The following is a 24,990-nucleotide window of genomic DNA, read 5'->3' on the forward strand; positions in this document are numbered from 1 at the left end:
AAAAATCAAAACGGCAAGCGAATATGTAATGTTTTGAGTGTCTGAAAACAAATAACTGACGGCCGCGACCGACCCCCACCCCCGTCGTCGCAGACCGGCATTGCCGTCGCGTTTCCTCTCTCGCGCCTTCCTTCTCTATGCCATCCGCTGGGAATGGTTTAGTAACATGGCTTGACACAACATCCTTGGAGCAGCTGCTGCTCTCTTTCACTCTATTTGTCTATGTCCACACCCGGGGTGAGGGGAAGTAACAATGACGCCAACAAGAATAATAGTAATGAGATTTGAGCGACACAGCATCATTAAGCCTCGTCACTCTTCTCCCATTTGTGTTTTCTTGACACCACGTGCGTTGAAGCCCCGTCCATCCCCAATGTCACCTTGTCTTCCTCGGCGCCAGCGGGTGTGGCGGATGAGCTGAGTCGCGAGGGTGGAAAGTGGCGACGGAGATAGTCGTGTAGGCCACGCTGCAGTGCCGTGAAGTTGTGATACGTCTTTGGGAGCGCCGCCAGGTCTCCGGTGGCAAGCGCCACCTTCTTCTTCGCATTGACCACACTTTCCTCGAATTCATCCTCATCCTGACCGGACCCCTCCTCCTGCTCATGCTTTAACCGCATGGAGCGTTCCACGATGTTGGCCCGTTGCGTTCGCGTGGCCTCCGCCACGTAATTAAGGAACGTCGAGAGAAACATAGAAAGGAAGTAGTCGGCTTGAGACATGTTGGTTCCCCGCAACATGGTCGGTCGCCTCTCGGGGTCCGGTTTTGCGATGAGATCCAGCTTCTTCTCAAAGGACGCGGTAAACCCAATGTCCACAATGGAGGGAAAGGTAGACTTGGCCGTCGAAACCAGCAGCCGCCCAATCGGGGTTGTCTCGCAGCGGCCTTTGGGGCTCACCTCAATGTACCCCCGTGCGAGCAGCGTCTTCACTATCATGGGGTACGTGCTTGGGCGACCCACACCGTTGTTCTTCAGCTCTTCAATGAGTGTGCCCTCCGAGTGCAGCAGCGGTGGCACCGGGCGGTTCTCAGAAACGGTGGGGGAAAGCAACTCAAACTGCCGTGGCTGCCTCGAGGCAGCCAAGGTGCTGCGCAACTGCGCAATAGCCCTGAATTCCTCTTGAGAGAGAGAACGAATAACAGGAGCACCCTCCTTCTCCGTGATGTCCTCATTCTCGTCCTCTACAGCGGCAGTCTTGGTGCTAGTGGCGCTAAGGTTATTCAAAGTGCTACCGCTTGTGGTTGCGGAGGGGGTAGGCTCAGCCGTTGTAGCAGTCTTTTGAAACGCGCGCGTCCACCCAGGCTCCGCAACACGCTTCCCCTCCAGCACGACACGCAGTTTATCGCCACTGCCGCTGGTAAACTTTACAGTGGCGGCAATCTTCTCACTTTTCATGGGAATCATAAAGGACGCCAACGTGTTGCGACGCACAAGGTCGTACACCGCCCTTGTAATCGGGGGGAGTGAAAGCGATTCCCCATCGGCGTGGATGTTCGTTGGACGTATAGCCTCATGCGCGTCCTCCACGTTCCCAACCGGGTGCTCCGCCCGCTTGCTGTGCTTGGCGGACTTCTTCTTTCCTGGCCGCTTAGACTTTTTACCCTCAGGTGCAGCAGCCGCCCGATCCTCAAGGCGGTAGAGCAGCTCCTTGCCAAATTCCTTCTTGATTGTGGCGTAGATGTCATTCAGGGCTCCTGCGTCGATGCGGGTGCTGTCCGTTCGCGGGTAGGTGATGTGGCCAAGCTGAAACAGATCCTGCAAGCAGCTGCTCACCTTCTCACTGCTCATCTTTAGCTGGCGATTTGCCCTCGCAATGGCCGTGGCCATCGTGAACGGCTGTGGCGGGGGCACTTCAGACGGGAGAACGAGCGGCTCGTGAGGGACACCGAAGCCACTGCAGTTGTTTAACTTCCACCTATGCAAACACCGCCTTGCCTCCGCCTCGGTGCCCCAACTTGCGGCTTCCCCCTTTACGTCGGGAGTGATGTTGACTACCTGCGAGAAGGTGGTGCCGTGGGGCCCTGGGAAGTGGCACATGGCCTCCACAAGGTAGGTGGTTTTATTGTTCTCCAGGAACGCCGCAACCCTCTCCTCCCGCTCGTGTATGAGGATGAGAGCAGGAGTCTGCACACGACCGATGGAGCGCATCTGGGAATTGGCGGCCCGCACCACGGAACTTCCTAAAAATCCAAAGATTCGATCCATCGCGTGACGTGTTTCGGCCGCATTCGCCAGATCGTAGTCACACTTATCTATGAGGCGCTCCTGCATTGCTTTGCGAATTCCCTCCTCGGTGATGCTGTGCATGTAGGCACGTGAGTAAGGAACCTTTAGCTTTGGATACAGTCGCTTTATTGTTTGGAGGGTATGCACAGCAATAAGCTCCCCCTCGCGATCTGGATCCGTCGCGAGAATAATCTCGGTGACGTTGTGAAGCTTTTCCTGCAGGTAGCGCTCTAGGGTTTCCTGAATGCGGCGGCCCGGCAGCAGCTGCCACTCGAGCGTGTACTCGGCAAGCGTGCCGTTGGGGGGGAAGGGCTCCTCCCCCGGCGCCGGCGTCTCCGGCGCGGCCCCCGAGAAGGCGAGGGCCCGCGGAGTCCACCGGATCTCCTTCATTGCCATGAAGTGCCCGGTCGTCGCCATCGCCACCGCCTTTTCGGCCCCCACGCCCAGACGCCGCAAGTGATCCTGCTTGAAGGACCAATCCGGGATGACGCTCGCGTCACTCAGCAGCCCCTCAACCTTGATCACCTTGTTCGGCGACTCCACGATGACGAGCTTCTCCAGCGCAGCAACGGTTCGCCGCAGCATAGTTATGGACGTGGCAGGTCTGGCACTCTACAAGAAGCAAAACAGCAACAGCAGCAACAACAACAAAAATGAGGAAAAAGAGAAGAGGCAGTGTGGCATCAATGAAGAAAACACACAACAAAAGCAAAGATCAGCCGCAGGGAGGCATTCACACCCCTTGTACCCAGCCGTCATACTCCCGCCTTTTGTGTTCTCCCGTTGCTCAGAGCGAGGATGCGCACATACGCAAAGGAGGGAAATCACAACACGTGCAACATGAGAGACGTTGTGCACGAAAAGCCATTATTTTTCTTTGCTCTTCTCTTTCGTGTTGTTGTTATTGCTCATTTGCTTGCTTTTGCTACATCTTGCGTCGGAACAGACAGCGCATTTCCACTATGTACATTTCACCGTCGCTCTCCCGTCCCTCCTCTCCGCTCCCCCTCTCAGACGTACGGCAAACGCTCCTTCGTGAGCGTGTAGAGCTCAATAGGAGAGTCTGCATACACAAAGAGTTTAAAATCACCATTCCCCTCGGGGAGTTTTGTGTGGGGGATGAAGAGAAAGGGCAAAGGGTCTGCCACAGGAACACTTGCCACGAGTGCCACCTCACTGTTGCGGGTGTAGGGCGTAGCGGCGATGGGCGTGAGTTCCGTGTTCTGTGTGTTGAGGTCCAGGGCAATCTCCATTCGGTTGTTTGGGTTAATGATGATGGGAGGCAAAAAGGCCTTTTTATTCCCTGCCCGCTTCACAATTGGCTTCTCCGGCCCCCGCGGGTACTGCAGCAGCAGCGCCACAATCTGCGTCTGCCGGAACGTGTTGAGTGCCACGAAGGGGTTGTTGATCCACCCGCCAAACTCCTCCGACCCCCCGCCGGCCGTGTAGCCGAGCTCCCAGCTGCCCTCCGCCACGGCAACCTGCGCCCACTCCCGCACCGGCGCCACGACCACGGCGGAGGCGGAATAAAAGGCCATCGTCACGGCAGCCTCGCGATACGGCATGGAGGCGTACACGGCGAGGATGAGGGTGCATTCGGGCTGCACGTCGATCTCGCAATCGATCACGGTTTCACCAACTTTTTCCTCGGAGCGAGCCACAATGTCGGCTGGGGAGATGACCAGCTTGCGTCGCTGCCCGTTCTCCCACGCGTTGTCGCCGCGCAGGAGCGTCATGCCGACCTCGGTCAGCTTGTCGCCCACGTCGTCATTGCGCAGGACGAGGAAGAGCCGCCCCTGGCCGCCAACGGGGAAGGTCAGGGCAAACTGCGGACTGCTGCGCCACGATGAGAAACGCGGGGAGCCGCCGAAGCTAGCGTCAGCCAACTTGAACGCGGCAGACTTCCTGCCACGGTGCCAGTCCAGTCTGGGCTCTATGCGGCAAAGCCGCAGCGAACGATTGGCGATGGCGTCCATCCAGAACTTACCTCCGGCGGTGGCCTCCGTGCAGAAGGGCACAATAATGTACGGCATTCCCCTCCGCTCCTTCATTCCGAGTAGCCGCATTGTCGCTTCCACAGACGCAGATGGTGCTGCCTGCACCCGCAACTCCACCGTCGCGGGGTCGTACTCCAGGTAGCTGCGACACTTCGTCGCACGGTGCACGGTGAAGCCAATAGGCTTGGGTAGTTCGCCCACCGCCACTTCCTGACGCAGAACCAACGAGACGTCCGTGGATTCGCTTGGAAAGACAAAGTACTGTGGACAGTCTCTCCAGAACGACGACGCGGGTGAGCCGACGGGGTACTCCAGCGGCCACTCCCCACTTACTGTCGTCTTCACATCCCGCTCAATCGGAGCCAACGCCACCTCGCAGCTATCGGACCATGCGGAGAGGAGAAAGGGGACACTGGCCGCCGTTGGCTCCTCCCTAAACGCAATCAGCGTCAACCGTTCCTTGCCCTTGACATTTTCCATGTCAACCGTCAGGGGGCACATGAGATCTCGGCCTTTACACGGCTCTAAATACTTCACCACATCTGCGTCTGCCACCTCCTTGAGCCACACGGTGTTGTCTGCCGTCGCCACAACCGCCAAGCCGACTGCCGCGCGGTACGTCGCCAGGGCCCCTTTTTTCCGTATGACCCGGGCCCGGGCGTCCGGCTGGTGGAGCCCCAGCGTAATCTGCACCCGCTTCACGTCCGGCGGGAAATCCCCAAGCCGCAGCGTAAACTGGGCCCCTTCCAGCAATCGGCTGCCGCCGCCGCCGTCTTTGGGGCAGTCGGAGAAATTCGCCGACACCCACGAGGTGTGCGGCACCCCCGCTGTCATAATGAGGTCGGTGAAGTAAAAAAACGTCTCATCCAAACTCAACCAAAACGTCTCCTTATCTGCCTCATCAAACTGAAGCAGCTCGCGAAGGACCGGGGTCCACCTTGGGCTCCTCGCTCGCCACTTGCCGCCCCAATTAATCTCCGTCTCCTGCCCCCAGTGGCGAAGCTTCACCAGCCGCTGCCCTTCTACGAAGCGTGCATCCAGTACAGGGTACAGGTGGTCACCCAAAATGCCCAAACTGATCCGCTCAGCCGCTTCCGCGGTGTCGCTACGCAACAAAAAGGTAAAAAGAACGTCCTGCTGAATGGCGTTCTTCAGCTTCGCCCAGAGAATGTTTTGCTGCTCCACCGTCAACTCCACTGAGCACCGCAGGGGGAAATGCACTGGGGCGCAGCCTGAGAGATCCATCAGGCCATGACACATCACCTCGACGGTGCGCAATTCCGGGGTGACCCTTCGTTCGAGTGCCTCGTAGCAGCGGTGGAGCTTCGCGTAGGCCTTCTCCAAAAGGGGAAAGAAAAAATCCGACTTGTCGCTTGATGGACGTCCCATGCACAGCTCCATGGTGTTGTCGCATGGAAGGTAATCGTCAATGCCCACCACCGTCCACTGGCCACTCTTGAAGAAGCGGAACTGAACCAACCCCTCCGCGGCGTCGTAGCTGACACTCAGAGTCTGCAACCACCTCGGCTTTGTCGCAATCGCGTGTGTGACGGAGGCAAACCACTCTCGTCGCGAGAAGGGAAAGGGACAGTCACATCTCCAGTCCTTAAGAAAAGTGACGCGCTCCACCAGCTCCGTCGGCCGCTTCCAGTATATCGCTTCCCCGCACCACGCTGGTGTCTTGGCCTCTGGATCCACCCACAGGGAGGAACCACCACGTGGAAAGTCTCGATCCACGTACTTTTCCCCCGTCACCATGCACCGACGAAGGATCTCGTTGCGTGCAAGAAGCGTGTCCTGAGGAGCTTCCAGGCCAGGCCGGCCCTTCGCCGGCCCCAGCATGGCTGCCTGACGTGCCTGGGTGTCTCGAGTGTGCTGCAGCAGCTGGTACTCTCGTTCCCGCAGCGCCAGCGTCCGCACCTCGTCAGCCACAAACGGGTGTGGTGAGAAGATGTGCAGCGTGAAGCTGCCCAGCTGCCCTGCGTGGCGTGTTGTGGCTAGCAGAAAAAAGTCCTCGCCGACAGCAGGCACCACAAGGCGCGCCACCGACCCACCGGAGCACTCGGATGAGTAGAGCGCGCGGTACAGCGGTGGGGCGGCGTCGACGAGGGAGATACACCCCTCCAGGTGACCCACCCTGTGGCGATGCAAAAATTCCTTCAACTCTCGCTTTTCTTGCTTTTGCTGCTGCTCCTCCTCATCCATTGCGGGGGAATCTACGGGTTGGCCGCAGGCGTCCATGCCGTCTCCGCAGCAGACGAGGCTCCTTGCGTTTGGTAAGAAGCCCTCCATAAAGAGGATCAAGCCTGGTGGGGGCTGGCCTGCATCGAAGCGAAGCGCAACGGAGGGGTTGCACTTCCATGACATGCTGTGCTCCCGGCTCCCTCCGCAGCTGTCTTCGTCCCACACCCCATTGACGGCGCGGTAGTTCCAGCCGTGAGGAAACACCGACGTGGTCAGTCGGAGGGGCACTGAGGAAAAGACGGTCACTGTGTAGGGGCCCAACTCGCCAGGTGTCTCCGTGCTCGGAACGATAAACAGGTCAAGGGCGGCGCACTTTATCCCAAAGGACGCCGCAACCGTTGTGCGGTGTGCGTGAGGACACGTACACTTGCAAACCTCGTCTGTACAGTAGACAGGCGGTTTGTTTTCTGCTGTGGCGTCCAGCGCGACAACATCAAATCCAATACGTCTATCGTCGTTTACGTCCGCCTCAACGCTCTTGCTGAGCTGCACAAACAGAGTGGCAAGCGACGCCATTCGATGGGCCTGAAGAGAGCCGTCGTATTGTACATGTATCATGGGATTGCGGCACCATAGATGCTGCGCGGGAGAGCCGCCGGCGGAGGCGGGTGTCCACTCGCCCTCCATGACGTACACAAGCCAGTCCAGCGCGGGATCTACAGGCTCTAACGTCACCCAAGCCTCGGACCTACTTGAGTACTCCTGGCAGATCTCGGCAGTCAGCGTGAATGACATGCCTCGTTCTGGATGAAAGGTAAATGGCATGATGGCGTACGCGGCGTGTTCCTCGGCCCACATCGTCACAAAGCAATGGCTGTGGTCGACGTTACTTTCTGCAGCAATATGTTCCGCATCCGCCTCAATCACTTTTCGTGTTCCATCGGAGTGGAAGACAAAAAAACCTGCCTGTCGTGCCGCCTTGGGATCATCGATATCCATGACGATGCGGACTTGGGCTCCTCGTGAGGTTCGCATGACGTACTGCTGGTTCTTCCACCAGGTGGCGTAGTGGACATGGCCGCCCGACGTGGCCTCCTCCAGCAGCCCGCGCACCTGCGCCCGAAAAAACTTTTTCGTGATTGAAGGCAGCACCTCCCGCTGCCGCGCAGCCTTGCGTTCCCTGTTCCGCTCCAGGCACTCGTCAATGGCCGACAGGGATGCGGGTGAGAAGTGATTGCCGCCAACGTGGAAGGCGGTGATGTTCTCATTCGCCCTGAGAAGCTGCAAAACGAGGTCAACACTGCCGTTGTCAAGCGCGTTGCCCGACACATCCACCTCCTCCATCGAGGGGTGCAGGGCAAGGCAGTAGACGAGGTGCTGCAGCTGCTCGTGCTCCAGCATGTTGTTCCTGACGTCCAGCCTCTTCACGGTCTTCACATTCTTGACGAGGTCCAGGACAGGGATGATGCCCTTCGCGCCCACGTAGTTCTTCGACAAGTCCACGCTTTCCAGCACCCGCTGCTGGTTGTGTCGTGCGAACTCCTCCTGCAGGTAGCTGGAGAGGGAGCTATTTGGCTTGCATCCTCTTCGGCGGCAGTAGGACGCGTAGAGGTCGTCGAGCGTCGTCATTTTCCACTGGCCAGCCAGAGCCACGCGCTCTGCTTCAAATGCCCCCTGCTGTTCCTCCTCCGGCTGCTGCTTCGGCGCGTTTGGACGGAAAGACAGGGGAACGTGGGAGAGGGAGAGAGAGACTGGGGGCGCAACACAGACACACTCGCAGCTGCAATACAAACACACGGACTCCCACACACGCACGCGCTCCACGGGGAGAAAAAAAAAAAAGCCACGTCGCGGGGACGCAACGCCCATGTGATTCCCCACTTCGTTCCCGCCGAAAGGCATCTCCTTCCTTTTCTCCCCCCCCCCACTCCCCATCGCCGAGGTCCACCGGGTGACGATAAGGAGCTCATGTTGCCCTTGAGCGGCCTCCTGCCTCGCATGCTGCACACACACACACACAGCCCCAATTTACTAACGTCTCACGCCGCCGCTTGCTTCCGTCGCCGGGCCTCCCTCCGCGCCTCAGCATGGGCGTTCCAAATTTCAGTGGCGTCGCCCCAGTTATAGATGGGGGCGTTGTCGCCAAACATCATCATTCGCCTGTAGTGGTGGAATCCGCCGAAGGAAAGGTACATCGCGCCAAGCAGCGGGTAATACCACGACACACGACGAAATGTGAGCATCGTGAGCCCAACTCCAAGACTAAGTGCGTAGCCGTAGAGGTGGCCGGCCAAGGGAACCGTCGAGGTACAGATGACACTAGCGACCGAGAAGTACGCACCTGCGATGCAGCAAAAAGGGATTGTCAGCATGGCGGGGGCACGAATGCCGTTGTACGTCATTGCCATGTACCGCGGAGACATCAGCTCCTCCGGAAAGCGCTGCGTGAGGTACATGATAAGCATGTTCACGATGCCCATGTACATGGAGGGCTGATTGAAGACGGTGGAGATGACGGAGGAGGTGTCAATGCTGGACTGAAAGACACGCACATCCTGTTTCGCAGGGGCGGCGGTGTCACGTGCCGCCATCACCGCGCTCCTTCCCACCACCTTTCTTCTATTTGCCACCTGCCCCCTGCCACCCCAACCCCCTTCTCCTTCGCTTCTTCTGCAGGCGCCTGTCAAAACCCACACTGGGCGCACTCTCTGAGGAAAACCAACACGGCAAAAGAAGAAACGGATGCAGAGATGACGCAGATGCCAGGCAGAAGACGTGTTTGCTAACAAAGGAGGAAAACAACAACAACAAACAAACGGACACACACACACACACACAAAGTTCCATCCTCTTCGCCGTAATGCGTTGGTTGCATTTACCTTGCCGTGTAGGCCGGATGCTGACAACCTCTTCAATTCACAGCTGGCAGTCAGTGGAGTGCAGTGCGACGTCGTGCAGAAACGACAGACATCGCCGACGCGCGTGCTTCACAGGTGCGCCACTTACCCGCTGCCCAGCAGCAGCAGCAGCCTCCGGCGCCGCAGGCAAATCCATGCCTCTTCTCTGAGCCTTCCCCGAAGGAAAAGCAGGTCAACAACGCCACTGAGTTTATTGCATGGAGCTGCGACCACGAGGATGATGATGATGATGATGATGATGGCGAAAAACGGCTGTTAACGCCACGCGTGGCCGCTGCCACAGCCGTGGCACATGTAATGTGAGTGAGTTCTACGCTCGCCAAGACGCCCGGGCGGTGAAGTGCCCGCCCCCAATAAGCAGAAAATCGAGACGACGTCCGTGACCAAGGCCGTATCCCACAAGGGGGTATAAAAGCTGCAACCAAGTGGCGACGCGCGTGTGGTTTTCCTCTTCCTGCCTCTTCTTGAAAACTTCGCCAACTTTTTTTTTCTTCTCTTTTGTTTCTTCCGTTTTTTTCCCCCTCACTCCTTTGGCGCGCCGCTCAAAAAACGCGGAACTCAAAGTCCAGCCTCTTTGGTGGCGCCAGTCGCGCCCCGTACTTCCTGTTCGAGGCCCTCTCCCATTCAATACTACTAGTGGCGTGCCCAATCTCGTAGTTTGTCGCCCGCAGACGCATGGGCGGCCGCCGCACATTTGAATGATCGTGGAGGCGCAGCCGGGACATGTACAGGCGCTGGTACTGCGGCTCGATGGGCCGCCAGTAATACCGCAAGTCCTTCACGTCCACCTGGCGCCCAATGCGCCGCCGCCGCATTTTGCCTCCGAGCGCGACCCAAACTCTCGAAAAAGGGGGCCCCATTTCTTTAAAGCGCATCTGCCACACCTGCATGCGGTGCTGCGCCAAGTACTCCATGGGCCGCAGCTGCACCCGCCTTGCCTTGCGGGTGATCTCCTCGCATCCCACCTTTGGGAGACAAAGCCAGGTTGGACGGAACATGGGTGCCTTGCAGGGGAAAAAGGAAGGCACTAAAAAGACGCGGGGAGGCAGTGAGAACGCACGGGGTGCTTGTCCCACAGTTACACGGCGGGGCAGGCAAAGAGCCACAATCCACGCCGTTGCCGCGCCCCGCTGCACGAAGCAAGTTCGACACACACACACACACGGAGAGCAAACTCCGAGGACGAGCCCATGGCCATCAGCCCCTTCCAACAAAACACGCCAGCGTGCAACGCGGCGTTTCAGTCGAGTGGGAGGCGTACACAGCAGAACACCCGTCATCGTTGCGCAGGCACGTACAAGAGCCGCGGTGGAGGAGGAAGGAGAGAGGGGATGCAAGGCGCAGCGTCAGCAAACATGAATCACGCTCTCCAAGATTTCTAATACGCCGGGAGGAGCAGCAGGAAAACACGGGGGGTCGATAAAACAATGCCGCCCGACAACGTCCCCTCTCACTTTTTAAACAAAAGTCAAACGTGAAATAATAATAACAATACACACACACACATGCATATATATATGTATATATATAACTTTCAGCACAAAGGCTCCCCCACGATGCCCTTCTCCGCGGAGGACGCTCTCGAGCACGTGCTCGTCTAGCAGTGGCCTTCGTAACGCGATCCTTCACTCTACGCTCATGACGCTGTCGCCATATATCGCATCGACGGTGTCAACGCCTGATGGGCGGTGTAGTAAAACTGCAGTCGCCTGCTAAGTAGCCAAGTATAGCCGATCCAGGTCCTAAAGAAGCCGACGGCAAAGCAAAACCAAACGAGAAAGAGCGATACACCCGACAGGACGCTTCTCCACCCATGAAACCACACCAAGTAGAGCTCAATCCACCCCACGGGAAGGTCATGGAAAAAGAAGCACGTACCAACGGCAACGCATGACACATTTCGCCGCGTTTGGGGGGCCATTTCACTGGCGCGAACGTACGACCAGTAAATAAGAGGTGAGGAAAACAGGAAAAATAGAACGCATCCAATGACTGAAAAGGCGACATGGGCGGCAATTAGAGCATCGCCCACTCCATTGCCAAGGTGTTGGATGTAGAAGACCCAGTTCAGAACGTTGACGCAGTACGTGATGGCAAAGAGAAACAGCACCAGGAGGTGGGGATTAGGCGCCGCGCGTTTAACGACTCGCCGCATCCTTAACGTCTAGTTGTGGGCTCTGTTCTGTGTTCCCTACACCACACACTATCCCTTGCAGGGCTGGTAAATGCAACCAAGACGAGGAAGAGGAATAGCGAAAGGGAGCAAGCAAAGGCAAGAACAACAACAACAACAACAACAACAACAGTGTGTGTGTGTGTGGGGGGGGGGGGCTACCACCGCTTATAATTTAACTCGCTGGCTTCTTCTTCGCTTGCTAGTTTTTTTGTCAACTACACACTCACATACACATTGGTAATTCACGTGCACACCGCCACAGGCCACAAGCGGCACAAACAGCGGTGACAAAGGAGGTCGCAGCCCCGTGCGGACAACGTCAGCGGGGACCCGGGGTGCTCACACCACAGTTTCTCTTCTCTTCTTCCTGTGGGCGTGTTCCCACGCGGGGGATACACACACACACACACTCTTGCTGCTCTTCCGCCACGTTAGCGGGAAGCCCCTCGCCGCATCTCCTCACCCACGCCGTGGGAGAGAGCCACGCGGAAGGCATGAGGGTCTGCGTGGGCGGGCGGGCGGGAGGCGAGCTGGCAACTTCTCCAAAGCGCGGAAAAAACGGGGGCATGTGTCACGCTGCTCCCCTAGTACTCACGCAAAAGGCCGCGGCGCGCCTGTGAAGGTTTGGCGTTCGAGTCGCGAAGCCTGAGTGAGTCACCGCAGCAACAACACCGCACAAATCACGGCCACTGCAGTGAGCGGTGCCGTGCTTGCAGGTGGTTGACGCCGTGCCCGCCAGCATCAATAATCGGGGGACTACTGCGGTGTCCCGTGCCGCGTTCACCGGGCAGATGCGCCAAGGACGCACCCACGTGAAGACGCAGTCCACTCTGGCGAACACGGCACTCCGGCGCCGTGCATTCGTGTGCCTCATGGGCCGGCTGGTCGCTCAAGGCCGCCACGTCCACACGCACAAAAACAAGGCGCAAACACCCCCCACGCAGCGCCCCGCAAGAGCCGCAGCCCTTCAAACGAAGAGTGAGGAGGGAGGGGGGGGGGGGGGGAAGAGGGCAGGCAGAGTGGCGCCAGCAAAGAAGAAGCCCGCAAGCCACACGAACCGGCGGGAGTCCACAGCGCCGCGGCGAATTCGCCTCAAAGCACCGGAAGGTGGGAAACAGCCATGCATCTCCTCCAACACGGCACCAGAAAATAAGCGGGGGAGGGAAGGAAGCACATTTGCGGATGTGCTACACAGTGGGGGTATCTGTTTCTACGACAGTCACCGAAGCAGCTTGTCGGTATTGCAGATAAACGTGGTAAGACCTGTTGTATCTCTGTCGCACCGCGGCTGAAAGGGCCACCGCCACTGTCATTCCAATGGAGTACGCGACGCTCATGGACTCCCCCGTGTAGAACCGTGAGACTACCTGATAGAAAAACAGCGCGCCGAGGTTCTCGCAAACGGAAACAGCGATACCGCTCACACCCTCATCTACCGGGTATGAAATTTCCGCGATCAGTTCATAAAACAACGGGGCGGCGGCTCCATTCCAAAACCCGCACAGTGCTGTGACCGCGCCAATCCACGCCCGCCCGGGCGGATACAGCGAGTAGCCGTCATTGTTTGGGGCGGATGCCACAAACAAGATGTTGCTCACAGAATTGCAGGTGATGCAGAGGAAAATCACATACTTCATCTGGCGAGGGAAGCAAAGGTCCGTGAGCCACGAGGAGACCAAACCACCAACGACGTACGCCACCATGCCAGCGAAGCTCATAAGTCCAATAAAGCTCTCCGAAAAAAATCTGTTGTAGGTCGCGTCAAAGAGAGATATCCACGCCGAGAAGCCTCCAGCAGACCAAGAATATATGAGTAGCAGAAAAACAACTGACGGTGTGCCAAGCAGCTGACGGAGCTGGCCGCGGAGGGATTTTTCCTCGCCGGCAACACCGTCGCTTGGGCTTGTCTCAGCGGCCCCTCCCGCCACAACGGGAGCCTTTTGCGCAGGTAAACAAAACCACACAAACACGGCCGCAATCGCGGCCATCGCAGCCTCGTAAACGGTGACGAACACAAACGATGAAGACTCTGTGATGGCTGGAACAAAGATGTAGGCAAGCGCATTTCCCACAGAGTTTGACAGTACCGCGGCAGCAGTGGCCCGCGTCCTCTCAGTTGGGCCAAACCAAACGGCGGAGAGGGCCGAGACACAGCCTGTCGCCACAGGCGACCCGACGCCACTGAAAATCTGCCCCACGTGAAGAAGCACCAAGCCCGCGTACGACTTTCGGGCGAGGGAGCCGACTATTTTAAATACCGCGCCGAGTAACTCACATGTGGCCCCAAGGCGCACCGCCTTTCGCAGTCCATCCGGCCGCGTGACCATTTTCATCACGGGGAGAAACATTAAAAGGAACATCAGCGGCTGCCAAGAAGAGAGAACTTGCAGCTGAGCCACCGTTAACCCCTTTACATTCTTCTCGAGTCGCCCCGCCACAGGATCAAACATGAGCCAAGCAAAGCCATTGTTGAGCGTGAAGAGAACAAAGATAATGAGAACTTTGTACCTCCTCGCAAGCATGGCGCCCACGTCCGCCATGAATAATACTAATAAGAACTAGGAGAAGCGAGTAATAAAAAATATAAAAACCCAAGAGGATGATTTGCACACGCGGCGGCAGGCCCATCATCACCCCGTCGATACCACTACATATATACAAAAAATGACTCGCACACACAAGAGATGGCACCTTAGAGTCCCAACGGCACCAACGCCCCCCTTCAAATGGAGGCAACCCAGAAGAGAACGAATAGGCAAACAAGAAAAAAAAATATCTTGCTGTTCTCGTTGATTTCACAGAGTAAGAGCTTTTTTGGCCCCGTGCGATACACGTTTCAGGCTTCGCAATCCACGAACCACGAGGAAAGCCAAGAAGCGTGCCAGAAGGAGGAGAACAATCACTCCAGCGACAACCATTGCGGTTCGTGCAGGGCGTTGCCTCCATGCCGGGTCCCAACCTTGCTCCAGGTCCCGGCGCAGCCGCTGCAGGTGAGCTGTGGCGTAGCTAGCCGCGGTTGCCAGCATGTCCTTTGTGTCAACCCGCTCCGCTTTGGTGGCAGGTGTCGCATGCTTAGCGGTGCTTCTTCGGTCTCTCCTCGCCTGAATCCGCTGCTTCTTTTTCTGCATCGTTGTGGCGCAGACGCTTTCAAACTGCATCAAAGACCTCAGGACGTCGTCATCGAGAAACTCACGTAGCCCACTCTCGCGCGCGTGCACCTCCATCGTTGCCTCCCCCGCCTCCGCCCTGCACTTCACCAAAAGAGTCAACATGGACACCATGAGAGACGTCACTGCGCCCTTTGCCTTGACCTGCACCGTCGCTGCCCTGCTTCCCGCAAACACCGAGATGAAAGCAAGTTTTGCGGACGATGGAGAAGAGGCATCCACTTGTGAGAAGCGTCCCGCATCGAGCATGCTGTCGACTCCGGTGCTCAACCACTCCGCGGCCTGGCTCGCGTCAAAAGGGCGAATCGCCTGTGCAAATTTCCGCAGAATTACAGCAGGCATTGGGGCCACAATGGCATCGGCCGTAAAGGATGCATGTATAATGAGAAAAAAACCGCGTAAACGGTCAGCGGAAGACTTCTGTTGGTCGTAGAGAGACGTAACCGTCCGCAGGGCTTTATATCGCTGGGTCTTAACACCCATGCTAAATAGCTGCAAACAGAGTTCCACCTCATGGCACAGAGACCCCAGTGTCGCTGAGACGCCTTCCCACGGATCCAAGCAAGAGGACGTCGGCTTGCTTGCCTCAGATATCCTCACCGGCAGGTTCGCCAAATCCTCCTCCAGACGTTCATGGGCGGCGTAGACGGCCTCCACGCGCTCTCCCTTAACGGCTAGAGTGCGTGCAACTTCAATCGCGTCGTTGGCTGGCTGCGCAACCGCATACTCTATCATTATTATTCTTATACCCCTTGCGCTTACTACTACGGGCAAAGCTGTGGAGGAAAAAACCAACTCCAACGTATATGTACAGCAAAAGAAAAACATCGTTATACCTGTTTTTTGTGCACCTCCACACATGCACACTCACACACAGAGAGAGAGAGAGACTGACACATGCGTAAGGCTTGACTGCCTGAGGCCGAAGATGAGTAAATATAAGTGGTGGCCCAAAAACCGCAAATCACACACCACAATCACCCTTTTTTCTTCCTTCTTCTTCTGTGTGTGTTTGTGGTTGTGTTTGCTCGCATGTTTATTCTTTTCTTCTTTGCTGACGCCTGAAATGTCTATTTCCATGTACGTTCGCCACATTACACGGAACAGCCACCCGTCTCAGCTTGGCTGTCCCTCTGCTCCAAAGCACCTGTACCGTTTCACAGGCATTGTAATTTCACCGTCGGGGGACGTGGGACGCAGTACCACCACGGCCCCGCTCCACGTCGAGGCAAAAATATCGCCGTTCGCACGCGCGTCAAGACATGTCACACGACCCTCGTTGAGTTTGAACATACGCCTTGGGTCGGCAATCACCACCGTTTCCGCAGAAGCAGCATCCATAGAAAAGAAAACTATGGCCTCATCGTCACCTGTGCTCATAAACTCTTGAGTCGTGGATGACTCCGGCTGGGGGCGGATTCGTATACTTCGAACCGTGCCGCTGTGGCCGTGGAACGTGCGTAGACATTTTTGCATGCGCAGGTCCCACTGCAGCACATAGGCTCCATGCCCATTGAACCCATTATGCCCCGTCAAGAGCCCAGTTCCCTCCTCGCCGGGTAGTAGCTCGCAGCAGATGGGATGATAGTCGATGCAAGTAAGTGTGGAAGCCAAACTGAGCCCCAGAGCTTTGTGACCACTGGCACTCATGCGCACATCCCACAATCGCACCGTCAGGTCTTCGCCGCCTTGCGCGACACAGCGCAGTTGGGGCACCCACCGCACAAACTGCACGATGTTTTGTTTGATGTCGCCGCGCTGCACCTCCTCAGCCTGCTCCAAGTCCCACAGACGAACCGTGTTGTCACGGCTCCCTGACACCAGAAAGTTGTTGTCCGCAACCATCGTAGCACCTGTGACATTCGCCGTGTGACCGCGTAGCTCGCAAACTGCCTCTTCGCAATGAAGTTCCCAAACTTTGACTAATTTATCTCGACTGGCTGAAGCGAAAATGCCACTGCTCAATGGCCGCGTCAACGCATTTACATCACGTCCATGGGCACCACACCATCGACGAACCGTCTCTCCAGTCTCGTAGTTTACAAGCACAAGGCTCCCATCCTCGCCGGCAAGAATGAGGTGGTGAGGCATATTGGCGTCCTCACACGACTGCAGAGCCAACGCTGCGCCGCCGCCCGCAAAAACCCCTGCGAAGGATTCATATTCCATGTGCGTTAAGGAAGGCACGGACCACGCCGAAGGTCCCGAAACCCGCGAGTCCTTGACGCCGTGACCTTCGACAGAATACGGTCCCTGCGTCTTTTCTGGGTATTCCCCAGCTAGAGGTGCCGGTGAGCCCAATTGAGAAATGGACGTCAATTTTAACATCCTCACCGCTACTTTGCTGCGTCGCTCTACATGCTCCGGAGGAACAGCATCGTCCGGGACGCTCTTTTGACAGGTAAGGTTTCCTCGAAAACACAGCAGCCCCATCACGAGGGTCCCACCTTCTCCCGTTTTTTTTTCCCCCTCCTCCCCGACCCCCTTTGTGTTCTGGTTGTAGAGAGAGTGAGGGAGAGAGTGTGAATGTGTGCATGCGTATGTGAATGCGCGCTTTCGTTCGTTAGTGTCAAGACCGAGGGGGAGGACGGAGCAAGTTCGCCGTCACAGCATTACCGCAGCATTGGTCAAATAAGGCACGCGCAGCTCAGTTGGCACAGAGTGAACGTCAGTGCCGCTTCCATGGATGGTGCTCACCACGTTTCGCCGGTTGCAGCAAACGAATTCCCCACCATCCATGGCAACAACGGCCACCGTATACGCCTGTGTAGGGGTCGTCCACGACCTACCCATGTCTCTCGACAAACTGACACCAGAGGCATTGCTTCGTGCGACCACGCATCCGCTAGATCCCGGGCGTCGGCACAGGGCAATGGAGGTAGGCTCCGCAGCTCCCGAACGTACATACGGCATGTATTCCACACTCTCCGCCAAGGAGCCAAGGCGGATAGAAGAATCGGGAGAAATGTTTAATGCCGCTGCAATAAACAACTGGGCTGTGTAGTCGTACGGCAGTATCGACGTTCCAATCCCGCCCACCAAGAGTACCCGGTAGTGCACGTTTTCCGTGCAGTAGGGAAGGGCAACTGTTACCGCCCAGCCAGTCAAATCAACCGCTCCTGGCTCACCATGGTCATTGCCGTCCTCACCTAAGGAATGGGAAATAGCACTGTAAACGTATTTTTCCGGTTTGCGGTCCTTCGCGCATTCAGTTGATGTGGACAGCATAGGAGTTACCAATGCTTTTGGAAGCTGGGGAACCTCACCACGTCGAAGCACCATATCCAGTGGTTCAAGAACACGGATGATACCAAGCTTATGCTGAAACGTGAGGAAAGAACGTCCCCCATCGGATGAATAGTGCAAAGTCCCTCTTGTGGACACAAACAGCTCGCACATGGATTGAATAGTCCGAGGAAAGGTTTTCAGGCATCCAATGGGGGCCGCGAACCTCTTAATCAGTCTGACGTCGCCGAGCGCAACGGCACCGAGCCGCGGCTGCTGACACCGATGCTGTTGGTTGTGCTGTATAAGATCAATTGAAAACAACAAATTCTTGCAAGAAAAGAGAAGCAACTGCTCTGACAAAAAAGCCACTCCTTCAACCCGCAGTGACCCGCTGCTGGGTGCGCCCGGTTCCTTCGTCATGCACGCATAGATGGCGCCCTCTTTCACGGCAACAAAGTTCATTCCCCTATCCACAGAAACCGCCAGAAATGCACGGCTGCCACACACAGCGACCATATCTTTCAGTGCTGTGACGTGTGTTATTTGCGTCTCCAGTGCCGTTGCGGAACACTGGAGGCTTGAATCTTCCTTCTGTTTCTGCTCAGCTTCAGAGGACGGTAATAGGTTTACCAGGTCTTCCATGGTGGCCGTCCCATTGGCAGGGGGAACTTCCTCCACAGGCTCCTTGCTCGTCCCCGTGACTCGGTATGCAATCCGCCACGTGCCACCTCTGTCGTGGCTACGGAGAACAGAGGCGCGACCTCCCGTGGCAAACAAGAAGCGGACCGGCTTCCCTGCCATCGAGAACTCGAGAGCAGTGGTAATGGAGGGCAACGAAAGAGCCATGCCATGTTTTCGCGCACAGCTGCGCAACGCAAAAAGGATCACCAGCGCGCGACGCCGAGTCAATGGAGAGGCACGACGAAGCGTCGCCGAGAGGGTCACAGCATCCTCCATCTTTGCCCCTCCCTCCTTTCCGGCCACCAGCACCGTCACCGGTTCCCCTCCTCCTCCTCCCCTTTCAAATGAAAAATAACGATAATAAAAGCGCAGAGAAGCAGGTGGTGCAATATATATTCGCGAAGACGTCGCTGCGTTCACGAGGGCAACAAGGCGGCAACCAAGGAAGGGGGACATGGGTACATACGATTAAGCTCTTTAACGCAGCAAAAAATAAAAAAAACTAAAGAACGAAAACACCACAACATAACACACGCACACACATAAAAAGAGCAAAGAGAGGAGGATGAGGAGACGGGTCACCCAAACAGGATTGCGGCAAGAATCACCAGGGTGACGACGAGAATCACAATCGTACATATTTTCTTTCGGTTAGACATGCTCGCCAGTAGTTTGTCTACCTTTGCGTTAACCACGCGCAGACGCGCCTGTACGCCCTCCATATTTTGCTGAGCGTCCTCCAGCAGAATTTCCTGCTGTTGGAGCTCATCATTGACGCCTACCCCCGTTTCCCTCAACTCGCGAAGACCGAAGGAGAGCCTATCTAAAATAAGATCTTGCTCCGAGTGCACCTGCCGCTGGGCCTGTTCCTGCCCCAGCACAAACGCATCGTCGACGTGGTCGTCAGCAGGACCCAAAGCACTAAACTTCTTCTCAGTTTCCACCACGCGGGCCTCCACAGAGTCGCGAAAGCTGCGAACGTCTTTTAGCTCCGTCTCAAGCTCGCGAACCACCCCCTGACGACGCAGCACCTCATTCACCGAAAAAACTTGGTCGCCAACTTTACCGTTCCGTTCCTCAATTACCCGCAACACGTTCCTGAGAAGCTCCAACTCTTCATCCGCCGCATCCAAGACGCGTCTCACCTCCTCAACGACACCGCGGTCAACGAGCCCCTTCGCCCTCACGGAATCTTTCAGAGTTTTTGCCTGCGCCACAAGCTCCCGCACGTCGCTGACGGATTCATCAAAAGGGTCCCTCGACGAGGGCATAACAATTCCTCCTAAACAACCTTTCAATCGGACAGGGAAGTAACCCAGGCTACAATTCAGTTACAACAGCAGAGTGAAAAAGGAATCATAGCATGTACCTCCGCCCGAGTACGCAGCCATGCATCACTCGAATTCTAGAGGTGGTGGTGGTGGGGGGAGTAAGAATCCAGGCGACAGTCGAGCAAAAAATAGCAGAAGTAAATAGAAAATATATATATATATATATATAATAATAATAATTTGGAATTGGGAAAGTAAAAACAATAATAAAAAATAAGGAAGGAAAAAAAAACCCAAAAAAATAAATAAAAAACAACAAACAAACTGCATTCATCACAATGTGTTAACCACGTGGCACGATACTATCTCTCCACGGGCTCAGGAGTACTGCCTCCATTATTTTTTGATCCTTCACAACTTGTAGCAGGCCGTTGTTCATGCATACGCTCTTGTGTCACTGCAGTGTCCACATCGTTGGCCTCCCTAGGCGCCCCGTTGGGGGCATCATGCACAGCATTCGTCGCAGTAGGTGGCTCCTTGGCAAGTGGAACTGAACCTTCTTCATATGCCACCAGCTTCAAAGGAATATTGTCAACGATATCACACATGCAAGAAGTCTCCTTTTTGAGAGTTTCCACAAGCCTCAATAGCTCATGAAGAAATAGCTTACCGGAAAGAGAGGTAAGCTCAGATTTTTTGCACATGATTTCATCGTACGCCTTGTTGTACTCAGTGTGCTTTGCAAGGTAGGCATCATGCGCGGCATCACGCCTGATTATTTCTTCTTTGTAGTGTTTTGAATCCTCAAGAAGTTTTCCCTTTGACGCATAGTGGACTTCTTTTTTTTCAACGACATCCCGATGATAATCATACAAATCAACAGCTTTGGCTCTTTCATTATGAAGGCGTTCACAGACGTCATAATACGTCTTCAGTGAGGACAGGGACGGCGCAACCTCGGCCTTCAATGTCTCAACGGAATCTGGAATAACAGTTACACGACAGTTTTCCAAATGACTTGTTACCTCCTTCAGGGCATCAAAAACAGGAACCTGCTTTTCATTGGAAATGACGCTTTTATAGGCATTTTCCACACCTTCCAAGGGGTCCGATAACGCTGACAAAGCTGTAACAAACTTAGACATTGCCCATTCATACTGAAGAACTGATTGATAAAGCGCCTTGACACATGTATGTCGCATTCCATGATCCTGATCAACGGTGCGCGTCGCCATCCCAAGTAGCGCTTTGGTATTCAACTTTAAACGGTCCATCGTTCGTTCAACACTTCCGACAAAGAGTTCTAAACGAGGAATAATAAAATAAATAAATAAAGGGAAAACCAATAATAATTATAACAATATGTATTCAAAGAGCTAAACACGTAGAGCTCAATACAAAAAAAAAAGAAAAACGACGCACACACACAGACACATACAGAGAGAGAGAGAGAGAGAGAGATGCGTGAAAGATTCTCCTTAACAAACAATTTTCTTCACTATATATGGTCCTGCCTCATCTAACAATATCCTTCACAAGCCTAGTCCACATTTGCCTTTCTTTTCTCTGCACCTCATGGGCAAAGTGCTCCACAAAGGATGCAAGCTCATCATCAACGTGAAAGTTTTCAAGGAAACGGGAAAGCACATCCGCGAACTCAGGTTTTACGGTATGAACAGGATAATGACCAAACCGCAAGAAGCGCGAGGCCCAGGGTCGCACACGTCTGTCAAAAAAAATGCCTGTTCCTGCCTCCAGGGGTCTAATGGGCTAACATTACTTCGCACGGCAATGAAGGACTCGGATAAAGCCCTTTGATTTAACCATGGTCCTTGGTACAGCATTTCACCAACAGAGCGTCCTTCTCGAGGCACCAAGGACTCGGTAATAGGACCATCATGAAGCCTCACCCCATCGACAAGCATCAAACCAAGCATAGAACTACAAGAAGCTTCAACTGTAATTCCCGAACCAGTCACATTCACAAACGCAGAAAATTCCACAGGTGGAATATTTCGTGAGTGATTCTGAAACCTCGTTTTGGGAAACAATTTTATCTTGGCAGTATCTTTTTTACAACCTCCTTCCAAAGATCGCAACGGACAACTACCGACTACGCAATGAACCAAAACGGACGCATCGTTAACACTATCTGCATAAAGTGTAAATTCTCTTGAACCTAACTCATAGTTGAGTTCAAATGCAGGGTGCAGTTGGAAGAATCCTTGAGTTATTCGATTCCCTACCTCTGTTCTTGAAAGGGCATTTGACTGCACGACTACTCGCAGAAAACGCGTCACCTTCATCTAAATATTGGGAGAAATTGAGAAGCAATAAACATTAAACAATAATAAAAATGTCAATAACAATAATGACAACAGGAACAAACTATAACTAGGAAAGAAAAAAAATCTCAATCATCCTAACAATATCAAAACTCACTTGAAATCAACTTTTTCTCATTATATATATATGTATATATATTTCTTTTTTTAGCTTAAAAAAAACAACAACAACTTGACTGCTTTTCCCCCCGCCATACCTAAAAAACAAAAAAAGCAAAAAAAAAGAAAATATAAATATATACACATATATTTATATTTCTATAAACAAAAAAATCGAGTAGCAGGGTTAACATCGACAATACCCTTGCGTTTTTTTTGTACCTGCTATGCACCTAGTTTCTGGTATGACCATTCCTTGTTATCCAAGGGACAGACATTTCGTGTTTTTAACCAACGAGATATGCAATGGGTGTGGAAAGCATGGTTACATGCTCCCCACGAAACGTTGCACTCTGTTGCGGAGAGACTTGGATTGGCCTGGCATTCAATACAAAGATCCATTACATGATTACGACAAATGGCACACGTTTCCACTTGAATATCCCAAGACCAAAGCGCCACGGCGTACCAGCGCTTCAGTTCAAATCGTCGCTGCTCCTCGCTGCCTTCAGGAGGAGGCACCGCCTCGCAACATCCTTCCTGCATGATAAATGTCACACTACCACGAGTATTCTTAACTACAAGGAAAAGAGAGAAACTGTAAGATGAAATACATCGCGTACACACAGACACAGACACAGACACACAGGGGAGGGGGTGGAGGTGGGAACTCGCATGAAGTTAATCGATCACTATCATGACCCTGTTGAGGATATAAAATAAAAGACATGCATGGCTACTCTCAAAATCATCTTGAAGAGAGACGAAAACTACCATTTATAAAGATTTTATCCATTTTCTTACCATTTTTTCGATTTACTATACGATTGCAGTGATAATTTAGACCATGTCCGTCCACTTCTTCAAGTCCGACCATTGCAAACAATTTTCTTATAAAACTTGTCTCAAAAAACATTTGCAGCGTACCATCTCCCTTACGGAAACTTAAACTGTTGGTTAGTTCGTTGCCCTGCCTTGTAAAGCGGAACAAATTATGATCGGGAACGGCATAGTCGCGAAAGAAGAGAACGCCTTCAGGCCTAAGAACGCTTGCAAGTTCCTTCAAAGCACACAACATGGATTCCAACGATGGTAACGAAGAAAGAACAAACACAAGCAGGATGACATCGACACCATTTTCATAAGATGAGACCCGTTTTGAGAGGACACTTTTCAACACTCCAGATTCTTTCCGAGCGCGTGTTTTTTCTGGACCTTCCGCGGACCATTCGCGTGTAGATGAAATGTCATGGGTAAAAGCTGTCAGGCGCTTGTCCTCAATAAACTCATTAGAAATGGGATGCTCCAAAAGCACGGATACCGCCCTCTCAGAAACATCAAAAGCTATGAAGTGTACATTTTTTCCAAACTGCCTCATTAACGGCAAAAGCGTACTTCCAGTTCCACAACCGCATTCAAGAATATAACGACGCTCTGTTTGAGGTACAGAAGAACATATCTTCTTTATCAATGGAAAGGCCAGACTAATGTAATTCTTTAATGGGAAGTGACATTTGTTTACCTGGTAATGTGAATCCCATGTATTACTTTTACATTCCTCAGTTGGTGAACTTGTAGCTGTGCTCCTTGTACCCAATTCCATTAACTTTTGCTCAGAGACACGGAGATAATTTTGCACTAGTCTTCGCTCTTCCTCGCTTAGCTCTTCCATTTTTTCCTCCCAAGAGAAGTCATTGGCATGCAGTTGAATCGCATCTGGATCAGTAAAGGTGCCTCCACCACGGGTTCTCGTCGCCTTACTCGTCTCTTCCATTTCTAGGGAACCACATAGCAAGGGCAAATGTGAGAAAAAAAAACGTTCGATGACAATAATAACAGCAATACGGCCAAAAAAAAAGAGGCATAAAGTAAAAAAAATGGCAGGTGGGGACAACAACAATAATAACAAAGTAAGAGGTCCTCTTGCTGGGCAAACGCACAACAGAGCAATAATAATAATAATAATAATAATAATAAAGTATTCCCAATACATCTTGTACTTCCAATTTTATTTATGTACTTCGAAGATATCTAATACTTATATAACACCCCCTATACGCATCAACACATCTCAGGCGCAACAAGGGCCGACATGAAATAGTCGCGGCTAAAGAAAAAAAAACAATAAGACCACAACGAGAACCTTGCGGCCAACAAAAAAAAACAACGACAGACACGCAGACAATAGAGTTCAACTTCACCACTAAACAGCTAAAGATAATGACAGAGGAAACGAAAACCAAGCAACATGCTAATAAAACGAAAAAAAAAGAAATAAAAACAAACCCCCGAGCCGCTCCTGCGGGGCCCGTGCCGGCGCAGACGCCCCCGACCAATACGCCGCCCAAACCGCCACACAAACTCCGCTCGACGCGCCGTGGAAGGGGGAACACGCCACATACACTTTCGGCTGCCACTTGCGAACCCGCGCAAGTCCCCGAAGAGCGCGGCGCGGGCTGGGGCCGTTATTTTTCCGCGTCAAACCGTGGCGCGCCACGTGCAAGTCTTAAACCGTTACTTTGCGGCAACACGGCCCCACCCCCAAATGCCATCTAAGATGCATGGGGAATGGCGTCTTCCCAGGAGAATTGTTTCTGGTGCTCAAATTGGGCTTTAAAAAAGAAAACCGAAATTGCTTTCTTGCCTTCTTCTGGACAGCCCTGATATTATTATTATTATTGTAACACGTGTCATATCCT

The 24,990-nt window shown here is 53.8% G+C and overlaps 14 protein-coding genes across 14 annotated transcripts, besides 18 other annotated features; all 14 read right to left on the reverse strand.

Annotated features, from left to right (window-relative positions):
- Window positions 1-302: 302 nt before the first annotated feature.
- On the reverse strand, window positions 303-2,810 carry Tco025E_00876 (topoisomerase IAmt; the record flags this gene model as incomplete). The annotated part of the gene is made up of 1 exon (XM_029367815.1): window positions 303-2,810. The coding sequence occupies one exon, from the start codon at window positions 2,808-2,810 to the stop codon at window positions 303-305; it is 2,508 nt and encodes an 835-aa protein (XP_029232119.1).
- Window positions 2,811-2,839: 29 nt separating this feature from the next.
- Window positions 2,840-2,879: a microsatellite.
- Window positions 2,880-3,235: 356 nt separating this feature from the next.
- On the reverse strand, window positions 3,236-8,275 carry Tco025E_00877 (putative calpain; the record flags this gene model as incomplete). Its single annotated transcript, XM_029367816.1, has 1 exon — window positions 3,236-8,275. One exon carries the CDS (start codon window positions 8,273-8,275, stop codon window positions 3,236-3,238), a length of 5,040 nt encoding a protein of 1,679 aa, XP_029232120.1.
- Window positions 8,276-8,445: 170 nt separating this feature from the next.
- Tco025E_00878 (uncharacterized protein) lies at window positions 8,446-8,997 on the reverse strand (the record flags this gene model as incomplete). The annotated part of the gene is made up of 1 exon (XM_029367817.1): window positions 8,446-8,997. The coding sequence occupies one exon, from the start codon at window positions 8,995-8,997 to the stop codon at window positions 8,446-8,448; it is 552 nt and encodes a 183-aa protein (XP_029232121.1).
- Window positions 8,998-9,204: 207 nt separating this feature from the next.
- Window positions 9,205-9,244: a microsatellite.
- Window positions 9,245-9,540: 296 nt separating this feature from the next.
- Window positions 9,541-9,565: a microsatellite.
- A 301-nt stretch (window positions 9,566-9,866) lies between these two features.
- Window positions 9,867-10,322, reverse strand: Tco025E_00879 (uncharacterized protein; the record flags this gene model as incomplete). Its single annotated transcript, XM_029367818.1, has 1 exon — window positions 9,867-10,322. The coding sequence occupies one exon, from the start codon at window positions 10,320-10,322 to the stop codon at window positions 9,867-9,869; it is 456 nt and encodes a 151-aa protein (XP_029232122.1).
- A 511-nt stretch (window positions 10,323-10,833) lies between these two features.
- Window positions 10,834-10,854: a microsatellite.
- A 106-nt stretch (window positions 10,855-10,960) lies between these two features.
- Tco025E_00880 (uncharacterized protein) lies at window positions 10,961-11,479 on the reverse strand (the record flags this gene model as incomplete). The annotated part of the gene is made up of 1 exon (XM_029367819.1): window positions 10,961-11,479. The coding sequence occupies one exon, from the start codon at window positions 11,477-11,479 to the stop codon at window positions 10,961-10,963; it is 519 nt and encodes a 172-aa protein (XP_029232123.1).
- A 122-nt stretch (window positions 11,480-11,601) lies between these two features.
- Window positions 11,602-11,629: a microsatellite.
- Window positions 11,630-12,008: 379 nt separating this feature from the next.
- Window positions 12,009-12,035: a sequence feature (G-rich).
- Window positions 12,036-12,482: 447 nt separating this feature from the next.
- Window positions 12,483-12,504: a microsatellite.
- Window positions 12,505-12,523: a sequence feature (GA-rich).
- Window positions 12,524-12,687: 164 nt separating this feature from the next.
- Window positions 12,688-14,040, reverse strand: Tco025E_00881 (MFS transporter, FLVCR family, disrupted in renal carcinoma protein 2; the record flags this gene model as incomplete). Its single annotated transcript, XM_029367820.1, has 1 exon — window positions 12,688-14,040. The coding sequence occupies one exon, from the start codon at window positions 14,038-14,040 to the stop codon at window positions 12,688-12,690; it is 1,353 nt and encodes a 450-aa protein (XP_029232124.1).
- Window positions 14,041-14,295: 255 nt separating this feature from the next.
- Tco025E_00882 (uncharacterized protein) lies at window positions 14,296-15,402 on the reverse strand (the record flags this gene model as incomplete). The annotated part of the gene is made up of 1 exon (XM_029367821.1): window positions 14,296-15,402. One exon carries the CDS (start codon window positions 15,400-15,402, stop codon window positions 14,296-14,298), a length of 1,107 nt encoding a protein of 368 aa, XP_029232125.1.
- A 381-nt stretch (window positions 15,403-15,783) lies between these two features.
- On the reverse strand, window positions 15,784-17,100 carry Tco025E_00883 (WD repeat domain 31; the record flags this gene model as incomplete). Its single annotated transcript, XM_029367822.1, has 1 exon — window positions 15,784-17,100. One exon carries the CDS (start codon window positions 17,098-17,100, stop codon window positions 15,784-15,786), a length of 1,317 nt encoding a protein of 438 aa, XP_029232126.1.
- Window positions 17,101-17,271: 171 nt separating this feature from the next.
- On the reverse strand, window positions 17,272-19,032 carry Tco025E_00884 (uncharacterized protein; the record flags this gene model as incomplete). The annotated part of the gene is made up of 1 exon (XM_029367823.1): window positions 17,272-19,032. One exon carries the CDS (start codon window positions 19,030-19,032, stop codon window positions 17,272-17,274), a length of 1,761 nt encoding a protein of 586 aa, XP_029232127.1.
- A 122-nt stretch (window positions 19,033-19,154) lies between these two features.
- Tco025E_00885 (syntaxin) lies at window positions 19,155-19,847 on the reverse strand (the record flags this gene model as incomplete). The annotated part of the gene is made up of 1 exon (XM_029367824.1): window positions 19,155-19,847. The coding sequence occupies one exon, from the start codon at window positions 19,845-19,847 to the stop codon at window positions 19,155-19,157; it is 693 nt and encodes a 230-aa protein (XP_029232128.1).
- Window positions 19,848-20,055: 208 nt separating this feature from the next.
- Window positions 20,056-20,085: a microsatellite.
- Window positions 20,086-20,171: a sequence feature (A-rich).
- Window positions 20,172-20,209: 38 nt separating this feature from the next.
- On the reverse strand, window positions 20,210-21,121 carry Tco025E_00886 (uncharacterized protein; the record flags this gene model as incomplete). The annotated part of the gene is made up of 1 exon (XM_029367825.1): window positions 20,210-21,121. One exon carries the CDS (start codon window positions 21,119-21,121, stop codon window positions 20,210-20,212), a length of 912 nt encoding a protein of 303 aa, XP_029232129.1.
- A 164-nt stretch (window positions 21,122-21,285) lies between these two features.
- Window positions 21,286-21,308: a microsatellite.
- A 203-nt stretch (window positions 21,309-21,511) lies between these two features.
- Window positions 21,512-22,153, reverse strand: Tco025E_00887 (uncharacterized protein; the record flags this gene model as incomplete). Its single annotated transcript, XM_029367826.1, has 1 exon — window positions 21,512-22,153. One exon carries the CDS (start codon window positions 22,151-22,153, stop codon window positions 21,512-21,514), a length of 642 nt encoding a protein of 213 aa, XP_029232130.1.
- A 157-nt stretch (window positions 22,154-22,310) lies between these two features.
- Window positions 22,311-22,331: a microsatellite.
- Window positions 22,332-22,391: 60 nt separating this feature from the next.
- Window positions 22,392-22,420: a sequence feature (A-rich).
- Window positions 22,421-22,455: a microsatellite.
- Window positions 22,456-22,466: a sequence feature (A-rich).
- Window positions 22,467-22,516: 50 nt separating this feature from the next.
- Window positions 22,517-22,837, reverse strand: Tco025E_00888 (RING-box protein 1; the record flags this gene model as incomplete). Its single annotated transcript, XM_029367827.1, has 1 exon — window positions 22,517-22,837. The coding sequence occupies one exon, from the start codon at window positions 22,835-22,837 to the stop codon at window positions 22,517-22,519; it is 321 nt and encodes a 106-aa protein (XP_029232131.1).
- Window positions 22,838-22,912: 75 nt separating this feature from the next.
- Window positions 22,913-22,939: a microsatellite.
- A 100-nt stretch (window positions 22,940-23,039) lies between these two features.
- Tco025E_00889 (methyltransferase domain-containing protein) lies at window positions 23,040-24,065 on the reverse strand (the record flags this gene model as incomplete). The annotated part of the gene is made up of 1 exon (XM_029367828.1): window positions 23,040-24,065. The coding sequence occupies one exon, from the start codon at window positions 24,063-24,065 to the stop codon at window positions 23,040-23,042; it is 1,026 nt and encodes a 341-aa protein (XP_029232132.1).
- Window positions 24,066-24,239: 174 nt separating this feature from the next.
- Window positions 24,240-24,268: a microsatellite.
- A 276-nt stretch (window positions 24,269-24,544) lies between these two features.
- Window positions 24,545-24,576: a sequence feature (A-rich).
- Window positions 24,577-24,990: the final 414 nt, after the last annotated feature.

The sequence above is a fragment of the Trypanosoma conorhini genome (genome assembly GCF_003719485.1).
Source record: "Trypanosoma conorhini strain 025E chromosome Unknown Tco_14.4_contig_00024, whole genome shotgun sequence".
Lineage (NCBI taxonomy): Eukaryota > Euglenozoa > Kinetoplastea > Trypanosomatida > Trypanosomatidae > Trypanosoma > Trypanosoma conorhini.